Source organism: Pimephales promelas, chromosome 8 (assembly GCF_988280905.1).
Source record: "Pimephales promelas chromosome 8, fPimPro1.hap1.1, whole genome shotgun sequence".
Taxonomy (NCBI): domain Eukaryota; kingdom Metazoa; phylum Chordata; class Actinopteri; order Cypriniformes; family Leuciscidae; genus Pimephales; species Pimephales promelas.
The window spans coordinates 17,941,406-17,959,411 of NC_142776.1; the positions used below are offsets into that span (position 1 = coordinate 17,941,406).

General features: G+C 42.5%; 1 protein-coding gene and 1 long non-coding RNA gene across 2 annotated transcripts in view; one reads left to right on the plus strand and one right to left on the minus strand.

The window, feature by feature from the left end:
* LOC148977703 (uncharacterized) overlaps window positions 1–3,642 on the minus strand; it is a 271,661-nt gene extending 268,019 nt beyond the window's left edge. Inside the window, exon 1 of the long non-coding RNA XR_016169483.1 lies at window positions 3,533–3,642. This is a non-coding gene — a long non-coding RNA (uncharacterized LOC148977703). The remainder of the gene's footprint in view (window positions 1–3,532) is intronic.
* A 4,565-nt stretch (window positions 3,643–8,207) lies between these two features.
* Window positions 8,208–14,483, plus strand: LOC148977708 (E3 SUMO-protein ligase ZBED1-like). The gene is made up of 2 exons (XM_089134616.1): window positions 8,208–9,245; window positions 14,229–14,483. The coding sequence occupies exons 1-2, from the start codon at window positions 8,208–8,210 to the stop codon at window positions 14,481–14,483; spliced, it is 1,293 nt and encodes a 430-aa protein (XP_088990742.1).
* The last annotated feature ends 3,523 nt before the right edge of the window (window positions 14,484–18,006 follow it).

Genomic DNA, 18,006 nt, shown 5'->3' on the forward strand with positions numbered 1-18,006 from the left:
GGGTTCGGCCGCAAAATTCCGTCCACATCACATGCAATATCCTCCAGTCCAAGGCAACGGGGAAAATATCTCCTTGAATGCCTTATCCAGGCCTGACATGATGCCTGGTCAATATCCACATGCCTCCTCCATTGCTTGTAAAAGGGCTACCTGTTGATGAGGATGACGGTCGTACACTTTCCAGAACTCCTCAATGGGATTTACGTAAGAATGGAGAGTATGGAGGGAGGTTGAGTGCCATGAAGAATGTGTGTAGTTGCGGACCAAAGCAGCCCTATGGAAACTAACATTGTCCCATATGATGACATATCGGGTATGCTCTTCAACTCCACATCCTCTCCCTCTGCCTCCTTGTCCTCTTCTAGCTCCTTCCTCCAACCTCTTCACCTCCACGTCCTTTTTCTCCAACTTCTTCACCTCCATGTCCTCTCCCTCGGCCTCCTCTGATTCTCACTCTTCTCTCTCTTACTGCTCCTTCCATTGTACTCCACACAGACAGCTTACCTGTGACTTATTTATAGTGCTTAGGCTGATTGCAAAGTGAACTAATTTTCTAAAACAGTTTTCACATGTGAAAGTGAGCCAGATAGTTGGCAAAATAGTGTTAATGATAGCCATACATGTGTATAATTTTGCTAGGAGTGTGTTGGAAATTTGGTAATTGAGTGTAAGCAGTGAGTTGTGTTTAAAGTTCTGCAAAAAGAGTGTTGTGCAGTGAATTGTGCCTACAGTTTTGCAAAGTGTGTGTTACAAAATTGCAAACTGAGTGCAAAGCAGTTTTTGTGCTTTTAGTTTTGCAAACTCAGGTTTTGCTATACGTATTAATAGTTTTAGAAATTGTGCTACAAGAATCACGATTAGCGCTTAAGCATTCAGAAAAAACTGTAATTCCCAGTGACGTCACACCCAGTGCAACACTCCCACCAAGTGGCTAGAGTAAGTAATAGCAATATTAACCTATCCACAAAAGGTGAAGGTATAAATAGCTCCTACTACACATAGTTTTATTTATTGGGGGTATAGTTTACCATGAGGGTAGTGAGGGTACCATGCTGTGTGTGTGTGTGGGTGTGCGTGCGTGTGTGTGTGTGTGTATGAGTGTTTTGTGTTTGAATGTTGAAATCAGCAGGATTGGTCACTGTAATCGAATTACTGTGCCCTAGCTATAAGCGGTGATCGTTTGGGTTGGGTCAGGCTCAATAGCTTTTTCTTCTGGCTGCTTTAGTCCACCCCGGGGCTAAGGAGTAGTCCTAGGAGATAGAGGGGAGTGAGTTGCCTCTTCAGAGCCCTTCACCACCACCACCCTCCCCCATCCCCGCCCTCAGTCACTGCTCTACCGACGGCCAGCCCGACCACCCACCCCACTATCCCTGTGTTATGTCTTCTAATGTCTAAATTATGTCTAAGTGCATTAAAAGAGGTGTGGCGCAAAGGGTATAACTTATTCAGAACTACCTCAAGCGTCACCCACTTCCCTACCAATTGATTGATTGTGTGATTGAATGTATGATATGAGATGCATTAAAAAGAAATGGGGGGCAGCAGTGCAGGACCTCTACGGGCCTCCACACAGCACACCTTAATTGTAAAGTAGGAATGTGAATGTTGACCATCTAACACGTGGAGCATTAAAAAAGTGGGGTGTACAGGGTAGAGCCGGTCCCAGCAGTTGTAGCGGTGGAGGAGGCCCGTGGAGGCAAGGTGAAAGGGGAGGCATATTCTCCCTCAGGGTAAACACCCCCTCCAGCCCCCGCTCCAAAGCCTCAAACCCCAAAATAAAGGGGAGCGTTTTGAGGCTTGTAATAGGGGGTGAAAGAGTTAACCCTATCCTGCTGATTTGTTCCTATAGTAAGTATGTAGTGTTGTTAGTCATGAGTTGTCTTAGTGGTAATGGGGTAAGGCCGACGATTGTAAATCAGGTTTGCTAAGGTTGCTGAATAAGTGAAATCGCGAGAACTAAATCTCAGGCAGGGGGGAAGGCAGAGCTAAGAATTTAGAAATTTGGACAGTGCTCGCCAGGTGGATGGTGAATCATTTGAGTTCTTTCCAGATGGTTTATTTAATATTTCAATTGAGATGTGATCCAAAAGTAAGTTTTTCCAAGTAGCGATATGGATTTTGTTTTTTGTTTTCCAATTTATGAAGATGGTTTTCTTGGCTTCTTGGCGACAGCTAGTGCGACCAGCAGAGTTTTACTGTTCGTGTGATTCAGGTTGATTGTGGAGATGTCTCTGAGTAAACAGAGAGATAGTGAAGATGGGATGGAGCAGCCGAAAAAGTCAGATAAAATCCTTATAACCATTTCCCAGTATTGTTTTATAGGGGTGCAGTGCCAAAGTGCATGAATATATGTGTCCCTGCAGTTTTGAGTGCAGTGTGGACAAATGTGTCAAGTGAAGCCCATATGAAATAATTTCCGTCCAGTGAGGTGAGTCCTATGGATAGTCTTGTACTGTATTAGCTGTAGATTAGAATTTTTTGCAGACTTGAGTCCAGAAATCAGTGTGAATAGATAAATCCAGTTCCCAGTTAGCAGTGGGGAGGCTTATGGTAATCCTGTCTTAACCTGTGTATTAGAAATTAAGTACGTTTGTTAATTATTTCATTGAGTTCTGATTTATATAACTCTAATTTATTCTTAGTTTCGATTGTTGATTCAGTATTATTAATATTTTGCGAGATATTTAATTTTTTGTTCTAAATGCGATTCTTTTTCATGTTCTATTTTTTTTTTTGTGGGCTGAGAATGATATAATAATTCCTCTGAGTACTGTTTTTCCTGTTTCCCACAGAAGAGAGGATGATAACCCAGGAGAGTCATTAACTTCTAGAAAGAGTGCCCACTCTTTCTTAAATAGGGCATCAAATTTTGAATCTTGGAGGAGAGAGGTGTTAAACCGCCATCTAGGTGTTGTTTTGTGTGTATGAGTCATTGTCCAGTTAATTGTAACAGGGCGTGGTCACTAATGATAATCGGTTGAATTGATGACTGGGATATATTAGAAATCATGGAGTTACTTGTGAGAAAAAAATCCAGGCGGGAATATGAGTGATGGACTGGAGAGAAGAATGAGTATTCTCTACTGCTCGGGTGTTGTGAGCCCCAGCTGTCTGCAAGACCATAATCAGTCATGAATTGTTTTATTGTTAATGTAGATTGCCATATTGGTTTATTTCTTGGGTTACCAGAACGGTCTATTGAAGGGTCAAGGACTGTATTAAAATCTCCTGCAATTATTACTGGGCAATCAGTCAGATCTGAGATGGCCAGGGGCGGAGCTACATGGTGGCCAGGGGGGGCCACGGCCACCATTGGTCAAGGCTCGGCCCCCCTGCCGGCCCCCCCTCCCAACCTCACGGGAAAATAAATTTAATAAAAATAAAAACTCCAGTAACGGTCTAAAAAGGAAGCTGAAATGTATGCATTTTTTAATCAAGTCATTGATTTGTCACTTGTTGGGTCTCGCCCCCATCAACAGTGCGACTGCGAGACATAACCTTCATTCTGACAGCGCTTGGACTGTTTACACACCTGGCCACTTCATGCGTTTTCTCAGATCGGATAGCTATCTGATTTATCAAAACGATTCCATTTACACGTGGTCACATATGTGTTTTTGCAAAATGGATATAAATCCGATCTTCAATTCCCGCGTTACAGATTTAATGACGTGTACGTCACCGAAAGCAACAGATATGAGCTGGATTTTATTGATCATCGGCTAATTTCAAAATCAGCAAAGACGGTGATAAGAGAGAGCGGCAACAGAACTGGTAAGATCATTTCGTTTCTTTACTTTTAATGAAGATGGTAGTGTTAATCGTCTGCGACTTACTTTCACTTTGATTTGCGATAGATTGTGGCGCGTTGGGTTGCGTTCAGCTGCTCATCTGAGGAGATGCGCGTCGCAGTAGCGTCGTCATATCTGACTAAAATAGCATGACACGTAGCCTGTAACACGCTCTCGCGCGTTTCTTTTTTTTTTTTTTTTTTTTTAGCATTTTTGGGAGTATTAACATTTACAGCATGGGTCACCAAACTAAGGCCCGCGGGCCGAATCAGGCCCGCCACACCCCTTTGACTGGCCCCCCAACCCCTCTGCCCCCCAGTACTTGAACCAGCAATCCCCAAAAGTCGTCATGGCCTATTTTTTTAAATTGCTTTTTGGAAAATAATAACATGTCTGCATTTGGTATTTTGTTGTTTACTGAGCATGCTCACCTGGATAGGCATAAGAGCTGACTAGTTCTATTACTCATGTTGTTGTTATAATTTCAATGTTTATTTATTTATTTTATAGGCCTATTTATTTGACCTTTATTAAGTGCTGTACACAATTATTATAAATAGTAACAGGCCTACCTATAATTTATAATTTTTCATTCATCCTTACCAGTGCCACTCACCTCAACTAGGCAGATGTTTCTTACCTTGACAGGTTTGATGTTATTTGTATTCGAAAATAAATAAATGGAAAATCTGTGGTATTTCAAATTAAAACAAAGTGTGAAGACTCGATTACTACTTTTGCAAACAACTATTAATGATAAACAAATATGGCTGTGCCAGGCTAGTAATCTCTACTATGAGGCCTGCTGGTGGTCAGTTTGGTCTTGGTCACACAATTCTATTTTATATAGCCCCGGCCCCCCATCACAGTCAGGAACGATAATGTGGCCCCCAGAGAAAAAAGTTTGGTGACCCCTGATTTACAGATATGTGGTTTCAAGAACAAGATGCATTTACACTTGTCCAGTTTCGTCTAGAATGCGGCCCAGACCACCTTCTGATGTGGTTTGAGTGATCGGATTCAAATCCGTCTCGAATGCGTTTCGGGGGGCATTTACACCAGGTCTTTCGTTTAGCACCTTTTAAGGTTCTATATTGAACCTTTTCTTCTAAGAGGGTAATTGTTACAGCAGACACAAAGCGAACAGAACATTTCAGGGTAACACTTTAGAATACGGTTCCTTCGTTAATGAATAACTACACAAGAACTAATGAGTAACACAATATTAACAATTAGTAACTATTATTAACTAACAAGAAACTCTGATTAACAAACTAGTAAGTAATAGCGCACAGATGAAAGTGGTAGTTCACTATTAAGTAGTCAATAACTTCTATTTTTTTAATACTTCCCAGAGAACTACTGAAAAAGTTTATTAACAATCTAGTAACTACTATTAACTAAAATAAACTCTTATTAACGAATTAGTAAGCTCACAGATGAAAGTGTTACTAGATACTTCTGTGGGAATTACTAATTATTTGGATTTATATTATAAAGTGAAGATCATTGGAACTAACTAGTAATTACTCAAGTGTTACTAAAGACATTTTCTAAAAGTATACTAAAGTTCACCAAAAATCTCAAACGGTTGCACAAATCATGACTAGATCATGTAGTAACACTTGAGTCATTACTAGTTAGTTCCAATGATCTTCACTTTATAATACAGATCCAAATAATTAGTAAGTAATAGCTCACAGATGAAAGTGTTACTAAATACTTCTGTGGGAATTACTAATCATTTGGATCTGTATTATAAAGTGAAGATCATTGGAACTAACTAGAAACGACTCAAGTGTTACATGATCTAGTTATGATTTGTGCAACCGTTGTAACTTGTTGTATTATCACAAATAAATTGGATGTTGCACTTAAAATGCAATGGTTTACCTAAATAAATTATCGCCTAATATGACAATTCATATTGTGTCTTTCTGTCATTTGCACTTAAAACATCCCTGTCTCATGTTAAGGTCCCTAACCCCTCACATAATGATGACACATTGCACTCGCACATTTATCAATTAGACATTATTAGTGTCATAAGGGAGTTCAATCTATTGTTTATGGCCTGATGAGCCACGCGTGAGTTTTAGTAATAGTAGTTTTTGACAATCAAGTGCCACCCCAAATAAAAGACTGGCACAAGCTGGCCCCCCCAGAAATAATGTCCTGGCTACGCCCCTGGAGATGGCAGAAAAAAAATACTGAAAAAAACGTTGGATCGTCTGAATTTGGGCCGTATATATTTCCGATTGTAATTGGGTTATTTTCTATTGAGATATTGATGATAATATAGCGCCCTTCAGTGTCAGCGATTCTAGAATTATGAGTAAATGAGATATTTTTATGAATCAATATGCAGACTCCTCTTTGTTTTGTTTAATAATTTGCAGAAAATACCTGATTATATTGAGATGATTTGATTATGTTACAATCAGATTTTGCCATATGAGTTTCTTGAAGGAGACAAATGTCTGCCTGCAGTTTATTTAAATGGTCCAACACCTTGGCCCTCTTTGCCCGAGACCCAATACCACAAATATTCCATGTTAGGAAACACAGTTTGGGCATATTTTAACTGTAAAAATATTGATCTAATTGAATATAATGTACAGATAATCCAGAATGAATGAAAGTGTATGAAATATTATTAGTAAGTGATTGTGAGTGCATAGAACCGTACGTTATCTGTATTGTGAAAGCATGGTAAACTAAACTAAACTAAAGTTGGGTACTGTAAGCAATAAAATAAAGCCAGAATATAGTACATTTAACAATAACAACAACAACAGAGATAAAGACACCAACCTAGACATAAATACTGACAGTATAATATCTGAAGTTATTAGAGGGAAAGTGTAGTTACAAGACCTGTGCTAATGTTTTAATGCTTATAGTTATTGTATAGATGTAGGCATGATGGAGAAGAAACATTGGTGTTGCATAGATTCCAGTGTGAGAGTTAGAACAGCCAGGGAGTAATAATCTTGTCACGATACAGCTGATCATTTATGTAAAGTTTATCGACAACTATAACTGCTTTCTTACCTTCTTCTTTCATCTGTTTGCGAATGGGGAATAATTGCTTGCGGCGTTGTAGTATTTCTTTTGGGTATTGGTCGTTGAGTCCAAAGTCCGTGCCTTTGAGATGTTTGCTTTGGCGTTGTACCAGTTCTTTTTGCTTGAAGTGTTCGAATTTTGCAACGATGGGTCTGGGGCGATCGTTTCGGTTGTTTCTGGATTGAATGCGGTGTACCCGGTGAAAGCTGATTGATTGTACCATTTCTGCTGAGAGCTTGAGCTGTTCGGACATGAATGCTCGTATTGTTTCTTCAGGGTTTTCGTGAATTGGCTCCGGTATGCTCGAGAAAATAAGATTCTCTCTCCTGCTGCGTGATTGAAGGTCTAAGATGGTGGCTTTCATATTTTTCAGATCAGCAGTATTAGTGGAAAGTTAATGAGTGACTGAACAATAATGTAAGTGATTTGTTTTCTTGCTTGAGGGTGTCTATTTGTTCTTGACTGAATTCGAGGCTCATAAAGCTTGAATCTCCTTGTGTAATACTTCGATGAGTGACAGTCTGGCTTCGTAGCCGGTGAGTTGGGTCTGAATGGAGAGTAATATTTCTTTGTTGTCGGTACAGCATTTAGGTGTTGGGGACTAGATCGCTCATTGCGAGCTCTTTTAGGAGTGTTCTTGGTGACGTTACCGGTAGCGGATCGATGTGGCATGTTTAGTTCGTGACGTGAGCTGATTAGGGGTGTGCTAAAAATTCGATACAGCAATATATCGCGATTTTTATATTCATGATATACAACATCGATTTCCAGCTCAAAAAATCGATGTAAAAAAAAAATTAATCACGTTTTAAACGGGGTGTGACCTGGTAAACTATAACATCCGTTCCTGTAGATGTCGCAGTATGGCAGCTTTAGTTTCCTTCAACTTGCTGTCCTGGGTGTGGCTGTGGGTGCCTGGGCGGGTACCATAGAGCGCCAATTTCAGTAGTGAAAGCTGCAAGCGACATGGCAGACGCAGCCGACAAAATTGCTTCGGCCCCTTCGCAATATAAAGCCGATGTGTGGGTGCACTTCGGTTTTAAAAACAAACCAGGGAGATTGGACTTGGATAAAACGAACGCAACATGCAAGCTTTGTCACGCTGCTATCAAATATTCAGGTAACACAACTAATTTACGAACGCATCTCGTCAGACGTCATGCAGAAATTATGTTGAAAGAGAAGCAACCAAAACCTGACGATCAAAAGCAGACTACACTGCATAACAAACTTCCATCTAACTCAGCTCAAGCTTTAAAAATAACGGAGTCGTTGGTGCATTTCATTTGTCATGATCTGCGGCCATACAGTGTCGTTGACAACCGTGGCTTGAGGTATATGGTAAACACAATGGAGCCGCGCTATGTGATCCCGACTCGCAAACACATTACCGAGGTAGCTGTGCCCAGGATGTATGAAGAGGTGAAGCAAGCTGTAAAAGCATCTCTAGGCTCAGCAGAAAGAGTGGCCTTAACATCCGATGGCTGGACATCGAGGGCGACTGAATCGTACGTTACAATCACGGCGCACTACATCAATGATAATTGGGAACTGATTTCTCATGTTTTGCAGATGAGGGCAATGCATGAGAGCCATACTGGTTGTAACATCGCCGAGGTGTTGGAAGATGCATTAGAGGAATGGGATATAAAAAGCAAGGACCCCGCGGTTGTCACTGACAACGCGTCGAACATGACCGTTGCAGCGCAGCTAGCTAGTATGCTGCATATTAAATGTTTTGCGCATACTTTGAATTTGGCTTCACAGCGCGCACTTCAACTAACACCAGTCGCGCGTTTGCTGGGAAGAGTGAGAAGAATAACTAACTTTTTCAGACGCAGTACCATAGCCAACCATGTACTGCGTGAAAAACAAAAACTTCTAAATCTGCCTCACCACAAACTGCTCACTGACGTAGTCACCAGATGGAATAGTGCACATGACATGCTGCACCGCTTCCTAGAACAGCAGCCAGCCATCCATGCTGCCCTCCTCTCAGCTGAGGTGAGGAAGAAAGAGAAGGACATCTGCACCCTCAGTGAGGCAGACATAACAGCTGCTGAAGAAGTGGTCACTGCTATGAAGCCCATGAAGGTAGCTACACTAGTCATGTCAGAAGAGACCACTCCAACACTTTCAGTTGTAGCACCACTCCTTGCTCAGCTGACCCATGACCTACAAGACAGCCCAACAGATTCCAACTTAGTGAAGGAAATAAAATCTGCCATGTGCCAGGATCTCAAAAAGAGGTACTTGAACAAGGAGACGCTTTATGTGGCCACCGCTATGGATCCGAGATTTAAGGCCCTGCCCTTCCTGTCAGAAGACCAACGCCAGGACATCTATGCTACAATCCTTGCAGAAGCTACAGAGTGCAAAGCATTACAGGTAAGATAAACAATGCCATATCATAAAACATACTGTTGTCTTGTCAAGATTTATCTACATTTATAAGTAGTCATTCAAATTTTCAGTATTAAAATCACATACCAGTAAAAGATAGGCAAACATCTCGGCCTATAGTATAGTGTAAGTGTGGGGTAGTTCACCCAAAAAATAAAATTCTGTCATTATTTACACACCCTCATGTTGTTTCAAACCTGTATGCATTTCTTTCTTGTGCTGTGAACACAAAAGAAGATATTTTGAATAATGACAGTAACCAGACAGTTGATGGACCCCATTGACTTATAGTATTTTTTTCCTCCCTACTATATAAGTCAATGGGGCCCATCAACTGTCTGGTTACTGGTGACCTCCGCTCCACGTCAGCCCTGCCGAGCCCGAGCTTCCCCCGCTGGTTCCGTCCAGCCCTCCCGAGTATGAACTCTCCTCTCCACTGGTTCCGTCCAGCCCTCCTGAGCATAAACTCTCCGCCCCGCTAGTTCCGTCCAGTCCTCCCGAGCATGAACACTTCACTCCGCTGGTTCCGTCCAGCCCTCCCGAGCATGAACTCTCCACTCCGCTGGTTCCGTCCAGCCCTCCCGAGCATGAACTCTCCGCCCCGCTGGTTCCGTCCAGCCCTCCCGAGCATGAACTCTCCGCCCCGCTGGTTCCGTCCAGTCCTCCCGAGCATGAACACTCCACTCCGCTGGTTCCGTCCAGCCCTCCCGAGCATGAACACTCCACTCCGCTGGTTCCGTCCAGCCCTCCCGAGCATGAACTCTCCACTCCGCTGGTTCCGTCCAGCCCTCCCGAGCATGAACTCTCCGCCCCGCTGGTTCCGTCCAGCCCTCCCGAGCATGAACTCTCCGCCCCGCTGGTTCCGTCCAGTCCTCCCGAGCATGAACACTCCGCCCCGCTGGTTCCGTCCAGTCCTCCCGAGCATGAACACTCCACTCCGCTGGTTCCGTCCAGTCCTCCCGAGCATGAACACTCCACTCCGCTGGTTCCGTCCAGCCCTCCCGAGCATGAACTCTCCGTCCCGCTGGTTCCGTCCAGCCCTCCCGAGTATGAACTCTCCCCTCCGCTGGTTCCGTCCAGCTCCCCCGAGCCTGAACTCTCCTCCCCGCTGGTTCCGTCCAGCCCTCCCGAGCCTGAACTCCCCTCACCGCTGGTTCCGTCCAGCCCCATCCAGCCTGCGCCAGAGACCGTCCAGACCGTCCAGCCAGAGACCGTCCAGCCAGAGACCGCCCGGACCGTCCGGCCGGGGACCGTCCAGGCCGTCCAGCCAGAGACCGTCCGGACCATCCAGCCAGAGACCGTCCAGCCTGCACCAGAGACCAGGATCCCGTCCAGCCTCCCTCTCCCGCCTCCTCTCATCTGTCCTCCATCTGCTCTCCTGCCCTTCAGCTCCCCGAAACCAGCATGGTCCGTGAATCCCCAGTTTTCGCCTCCTGCCTCCTCCACATGGACACTTCCTCGGCCCCCGGTCCCATTGGCTCCCCCGTGGCTCTTACCTCCCTCAGCTCCTCCATGGTCCCTCAGTCCACCAGCTCGGCCAGGCTCCCTCGACCCTCCGGATTCCCTTCGCTCCCTCGTCATCCTCCCTTCACTTTGGACTCCTCACTTCCTCCAGTCACCCGTCAGCCCTCACTCCCTCTGGCCTCACCGTGTCCCTCTGTGCCCCTGTCATCACTTCGGTCACCTGAGCCTGCGGTGTCACCATGGTCCCTCGGTCCCTCTTCAGCACCTGATGTCGTCTGTCCCTCAGCTTCACCCTGGTCTCCTCTCCCATCTGCTCCGCCCCTGTCAGTCGGCCCCCTGGTGTCGTCAGCCCCATTTCCATCGGCTCCACCAGGGGTCCTCCCTCCATCTGCTCCGCCCTGGTCTCGCCCTCAGTCTGCTCCGCCCTGGTCTCGCCCTCAGCCTGCTCCGCCCTGGTCTCGCCCTCAGCCTGCTCCGCCCTGGTCTCGCCCTCAGCTGCTCCGCCCTGGCCTCGCCCTCAGCCTGCTCCGCCCTGGTCTCGCCCTCAGCCTGCTCCGCCCTGGTCTCGCCCTCAGCCTGCTCCGCCCTGGCCACGACCCGCTCAGCCCTCAGATCATCCCCCCTCCTTCCTCTGTTCTGCGGCATGAGGTCACGCCTCCTGGGAGGGGGGAGTTCTGTCACAGTCTGCGTCTGCACCATCCTGTCTTGTCATCAGCACTACACTTCCCAGGATCCTTTTGTCTCCTCTCCTGAACTCACTCCCTCATCAGCCACCTGTTCCTCGTTTTGATCATCTGTTTCACCTGTTTGCACCTCGTTTTGGTTGATTCCTCTGTGTATTTAGTTCCATCTCATTCAGTCTGTCTTTGTCGGGCGATGTTGTATGTTATCCGGTGTTACCCTGTCTTCCTGCCTGTATTTTTGAAATAAATCTGTATCTTCATGTTCATCGGGACTCCTCCTGTTCCTTCTGCCTGCACTCCTGTACCCAAACCGTAACAACCATAAGGTTTAACATACGTACCATCAGAATTGAATACGACAAGCACAACTGGATGTACGGAAAGCCATTTTTTTTAATAAAAAAAAGTTGTTATTATAAGCGAGTTTTTCCTGCTCTGTCATTTCAATCTAGCTATTTTTTATTTATTTAAACCATTGTTTGCGATTACAATATAATGTTTATTAAGGCTTTGATTAGTAGCCTATACTCGTCTAGAAAAAGACAATTTGAACCACAATAGCTTAACAATTTAATGTCACTTTATAAAATAAATAAATTTTATTTTATTTTATACTCGAAAGTCAGTCTTTCAAAGCCAGTAGGCTATCAACCAAAGGAAAAAAAAACTGCAAAAACAATGGTTTCATATTTAGTTATTTATTACAAGAAGCTGATTTGTAGTCATCTTCCGTCGATGGATTGCCAACACACTTTAAGTGAAACCATCTCCCACAGTCATCACAGGCAATCTATATAAAAAATATATATAAGATTACCATTTTTTTAAAGGGGGTTTTAAAGCATTAGTCATGAAAGCAAAGCATTCATGATTACTTTTGAGTATGCTACACCAACCAAAAATGCTTAACCATATTTACCCAAAGAACATCTGCACTGCAATCATCTGCACATGCAGTCAATGTTTCTGCCTCTCCTTCAGAGTCGTCAAAAGTTTCTGCCTCTCCACAAAAATGGCACAGGTCACTTAGGTCATCTATGAGGTACAGTACAACGCTGATGAAAGTGATATACATCAAAAAACACATCAACAACATTCATGAGTTTATAAAGCCATACCAGATTGGCGGAGCAGAGTTAAAGAAATCTCCATTCTGCATTGTGTTAAATATTGCAGATCACTGGAGAAGTTTATAGTGGTATTTTGCAGAATGTGTTCTGCAAACTGAGGAAGAAACAAGAAAGATGAACTTAAGCATCATCCCATTTTAATGGACACTTAATATTTGCTACAATACTATAAATCACACACCTTCAAAGCAAACACACCACATGATATGACATCCCTCTGAAGTGGGTGATGCAAGGTTTCGCACACCCAGTTTGAAACCGAAATACCCTTTGCCATCATCAGGGCTCTACAAACAAGATAGTATTATTTCAAGCATACAGTTTTACACAATAACACTACATATGGTGCATGAAAAATACCTTGTTGCAGTGTTGTAGTCGAGACCACCTCACTCTAGTCCGAGTTGAGACCGAGACCAGAGAGAGTCGAGTCCGAGTCAAGACCGAGTCCATAGAGAGTCGAGTCCGAGTCGAGTCCGAGACCAGAGACGGTCGAGTCCGAGTCGAGACCGAGACCAGTGAGGGTTGATTACCTAATTTACTTTTATTTACTTAGAGAAATCCTTTTTTTTTACTGAATTTACTTAGAGTTTAAAAAATATGATCAGTTTAGGGTAAAAAGGCCACATAGTAGGTAGTGTTAAAAGTAATTTTATTACAATTTGTCATGCGCAGTTGCGCACTAGAAAATCACTGGGCGTGTCAATCAATTTAAAGAAATATTTTATTAACATACATTAATAATCATGAAAAATATTTTGAATTGAACTCGAGTGGACTCGGGAATAAGTCTGAGTCCTAAAAAAAAAAATGTTCGAGTACGAGTTAATTCCGAGTCCAAATGGACACGAGTCCATGACAAGACCAAGACCATTAAAATATGGTCTCGAGACCGAGTTCGAGACGAGTCGGAGTCTCGAGTTCTACAACACTGCCTTGTTGTCTCCAAACACTTTTTTTCCTTGATATCGGACTCTCCAATTGAATCAAGCAGAATGTTTTTTTGTTGGGATGGGTATATAGCCTAAGTAACATGCAAAAAGACAACTTGATAAGGTTATATAATTGCTAGTCAGGATTAAGGGAAAATTTAAGTGAAACTGTTCTATACCACAAATACTTACAACTAGGAACCAGTGGTGGCCTTCATTTACAATACCCACTATGACCTCATAGTTTGCTGGGTCCAACTAAATATAAATAAATAAATAAAAAATTAGCACAAGTTAAAAAAAAAGTAATTTTTTTTTTGCACTTTTGCAGGACATCTTGAGCCTTTCATGTTTTCCTTTTCACATGTCGGTCATGGCAAATGTGTCCATGTGGAATGCCTTGCCTGGTGAAGTTCAGTTGTGCTCCCTCACTTTCAGAGACAGATATGCATTTATAACCTTGACAAACATTAATGCAAAATATTAGCATAGCAGATGAAAGTTATCTGTCAAAACCAATGAAATGTGTACCTCACTCTCCAACTCCCTTCCGGGGCCGATCCTCAAGTCTTTGTAAAACAATTTATAGGGTCCCACTCTGGACAGCAGTACATAACTGTCGTTACCAGCCCAAGCACTTTTGATATCTACAGAGGAGAACCAAAAAAAAAAGCAGTGCACTTACCACCTCACAAATATATTACAAATCAGACTAATATTGATCTATTATGAGATCTGACTGTGAATCAACACTTACAGCGATGCACTGCGTCTATGGTATTGGGTACCTCTGAAATCCTTGTAGGGGTGTGGGACACAGGAGAGGAAAGTGGCATTGTGGTTGAAGAATTCAACAGAGACAGGGGAGAGGATCTTGTAGATTTAGATCTAGTCGACATGTCAATTGGTAAGGATGGAGGTGACGGTGGAGGTGATGGTGGTGGGGGCTGGTGTTCATGTGATTTGGTGATGGTGAGGTCTACAGGTGCTAGTGAAGGGCGTGACGTTTCTTGATGTGCTCTTTTGCTCTGTTGTGGTTCTTGGGTAATTCTATGGGGTATCCGGGGTGTCTTTTCTTTAAAGGGTTTGAGGTGGTCAGTGTTGATTTTGGGGAATATCTTGCCATTTTCATCTCTCAAATCTGCACTCTTTTCTTGCAAATGAACAACTTCATATGGTCCCAACCAGCTGCGCACAAGCTTGCCCCCTTTCCTCTGTTGGGTCCGTATGTTTTTTTTTTTTAAACTTTCTGGCCTAAAAAAAGTGGTGCCTGATTTGCCACCCTCTGTCTCCTGTCCTGTTTTTTTCTTACATTTTTTTCACAATGTCCTCCATTTTCTCTTTCAGAGAAATGGCCTTTGAAATCGTGTCCTCTGCTATTACAGATTCCACTGTGCTGTTGACCTTTAGAAACATTGAAGATTGAAATTATTTCACTAAATTGATGCATGAGATTTATTTGGAACAATGTAAAAAAAAAAAGAAAAAAAAAAACCCACATACCTCATATGTCTCTGGCACCTCACAAGGATATCGTGCCTCCATACCGAACATTAAAAAGAATGGTGAGAACCTAATTGTCAGTTGGGTCTTGGTTCTAAGACCAAACATTACTGCATCTAGGTACTCATCCCATTTTTCTGGTCTTGTATCCACCAGTTTGCACAAGGCTCTGGAGTCATGAAAAAATGAGTTAAATTATGAGTAACCAATTTTCAAAGACAAATCTTTCCCTGAATATTGCACACCCATAAAGCAACCCATAAATGAAGGTTCACCTCTGAATGGTTCCATTTAATTTTTCCACGAGCCCGTTTGTTTGTGGATGATATGGAGCACAGAGGCGTCTCTCCACATTGAGGAACCTACAGAGCTCTTCATTGATCTGTTTCCAAAACATACATTAACATTAATGTACATAAACAAAAACAAATGCGTGAAACCATTAAATTCTCATGCATATTGAATTCAGTTCATTTAACAAACTACAAACCTGGTTTACAAACTCAGTCCCTTGGTCAGTTAGAATTCTCTTTGGAGCCTCAAACCTGTAGAAAAAGTTTATAATGCAGCGCGAGACAACTGCTGCAGATTTATTTGGAATTGGATATGCCTCGGACCATTTTGTGTAGTAGTCAACGAGGACACATATGTATTCATTTCCCTGGTTCGTTTTCGTGACTTTCCCCACTAAATCCATGCCTAGCAGTTCCAGAGGCTTATCCACCTTAAAATTAAAATAAAAAAACATTTAAATGATGTGCACTCATGAAATACCAGTCTCAAATCCCATGCACATCTGTGGACAAGCTTACACAAATTGGGATGTACTTGGGCTCCTGCTTGATGCACAGTCTACTAAATTGGCACTGGGCACACTGCAAAACCTGATGTTCAGAAATAAGCACATGATAAATGCATTCCAAAACATAATACATTTGTATGTTTCACAAAGTTAGAAAGGAATTATTTAACTCTTTCCCCGCCAGCGTTTTAAAAAAAAGTTGCCAGCCACCGCCAGGGTTTTTGACGATTTTCGCTAAATTTGAATGCCCCTGCTGAATATTTTCTTCCATGAATATATGAAGATGATATATATAAAAATAAAGATCTGAGCCTCTGCTTTTAGGCAAAAAAAAACGTTTTTATTTTATCTTCATCTTTTCTTTTTTTATTGCCTCTTGAACAGAGGTAGGTTTTGTCAAAAACACAACATTTTGGACAAAAAACTGAGAAAAAGGTATTTTTATCAAACAAGTGCATTTAAAAGCAGAATACATTCAGATGTTGTTTCCTTCATATATAAAACTTTCCAAAATAAATTAAAAACATAAAATAAATGTAAAATATATCAAATTTCCCAGGATGTAAGGGGAATGTAACTTTTGCAATAAAACTTCTGCCTCTGCCTCTCTGTGTTCTACCTGTGAATAATGAATAATTGGAATTACAATAAACAGGCCTAGACACACACACACACACACAAATACATATTACAATGTGGTAAATGTGCACAAAGAGAGAAATAATTTGACAATTACACCTTCATATTTAGACAGCCACACATAAATGCCTGCACACACACATACATATTATAGTGTCATAATATTATACGATCTATCTGCGGCACGTCCATGGCTAGCATGAACATGTGCATCTCTCTCACTGACTACTTCGTCCCGATCAGATTCAGAATTATCAAATAAAGAGTGATCGGACTCCGAGTCCATTAACCTCCAGTACTTCAGCCATATACCTCTGCATTGTCTGTCTGATACATTCTCACTACTCCACTGTTTGAGACGATTGCAATCTGTTTCTCTAAACAAAGAGTTGCGCAATCATTCAGGACATGCGCGCGGGTCTTCCTTACCGTATACCACCTAAAACACGGATACCCGGAAAATTCCGTGTTTGGCGCAGATGCGTTTTTTCATTAAACACGGAAAATTCCGTGTTTGGCGGGGAAAGAGTTAATATTTACCCATTTATCAATGTCCACCCCCATTCCAGGCCAGTAGAACCTCGCTGAAATGGCAAGCTTGGTTTTTTTCTGTTCCACAGTGTGCTCCATAAGGTGTGGCATGGAATTCTGTGAAAATTTGGTTGGCCTCTTTTTGTCCAACGACCACTTTTTTCCTCAAACCCATACATTGTTTTGAAGAGATGTAGTAAAGTTCACCATCTATTGAAATGGCTTTATTGTTAGTAAAGTCTAAACAATAACCTGCACAGAGGTTCTGAATGCCTAATGAAAGAAATTGGATATTTTGCTGTATTAAAAAATATTTTGGATATTAAACTATAATTGCAGGATAGGTACTTTATGTTCTATTTGCCAAGAAGGCTGTAGTCCATGGACTAGTATGTTTTTTTGTTTCTATCAAGTCTTGGTGTATTACTATACCTCACTCCTTGTCTGTGGAGTTATGTTATCTTCACTTTCAAAAATAATTAGAACTTAGAGTAGATTACTTACCATGAATTTGGAAATTGGAGCAACGTCTGCGAATCACATATTTCAACGCATTCTCACCTTTGACCATGCTTCAATATTCTACCATGATCCTACGGCGTCATCTAACTGACGCTAAAGGAAAGCGTCAGTTAGAGGACGCGGTTAGGTTTAGGTGTTGGGTGGGGGTAGTGTACACGTGATCCTAGGGTGTCATCTTACTGACGCTAAAGGGCGCCTAAAGCGTCAGATATTGAAGCATGGTCAAAGGTGACGCCTTGGGGTGAGAATGCGTTGAAATATGTGATTCGCAGACGTTGCTCCAATTTCCAAATTCATGGTAAGTAATCTCAGTTAATCTCATCTCAAATGTCAGTTAAGTGACGCCTTGGGGGTGAGAATGGGCTGCATATTTATGTTCTTTTTTAATACCAAATGGATATGTGCCTTGTGTTTCATTTGTTTGTGAAATAACAGGCGATCTAGCACTGAAATGTGTTGTCTTTGCTCGGAAACGCGCTTCAATCCGTTGCGGAGATTCGTTCCGGTGAAATCCAAAAAAAAAATTCTCACAAACGTGTC

Bases quoted from the DNA above. Each gene is read 5' to 3' on its own strand.
- LOC148977708 (XM_089134616.1), top strand. From the start codon at position 8,208: ATGGAGCCGCGCTATGTGATCCCGACTCGCAAACACATTACCGAGGTA. The intron at 9,246-14,228 runs GTAAGATAAACA...CAACACTTACAG, and splicing joins CAGAGTGCAAAGCATTACAG to CGATGCACTGCGTCTATGGT.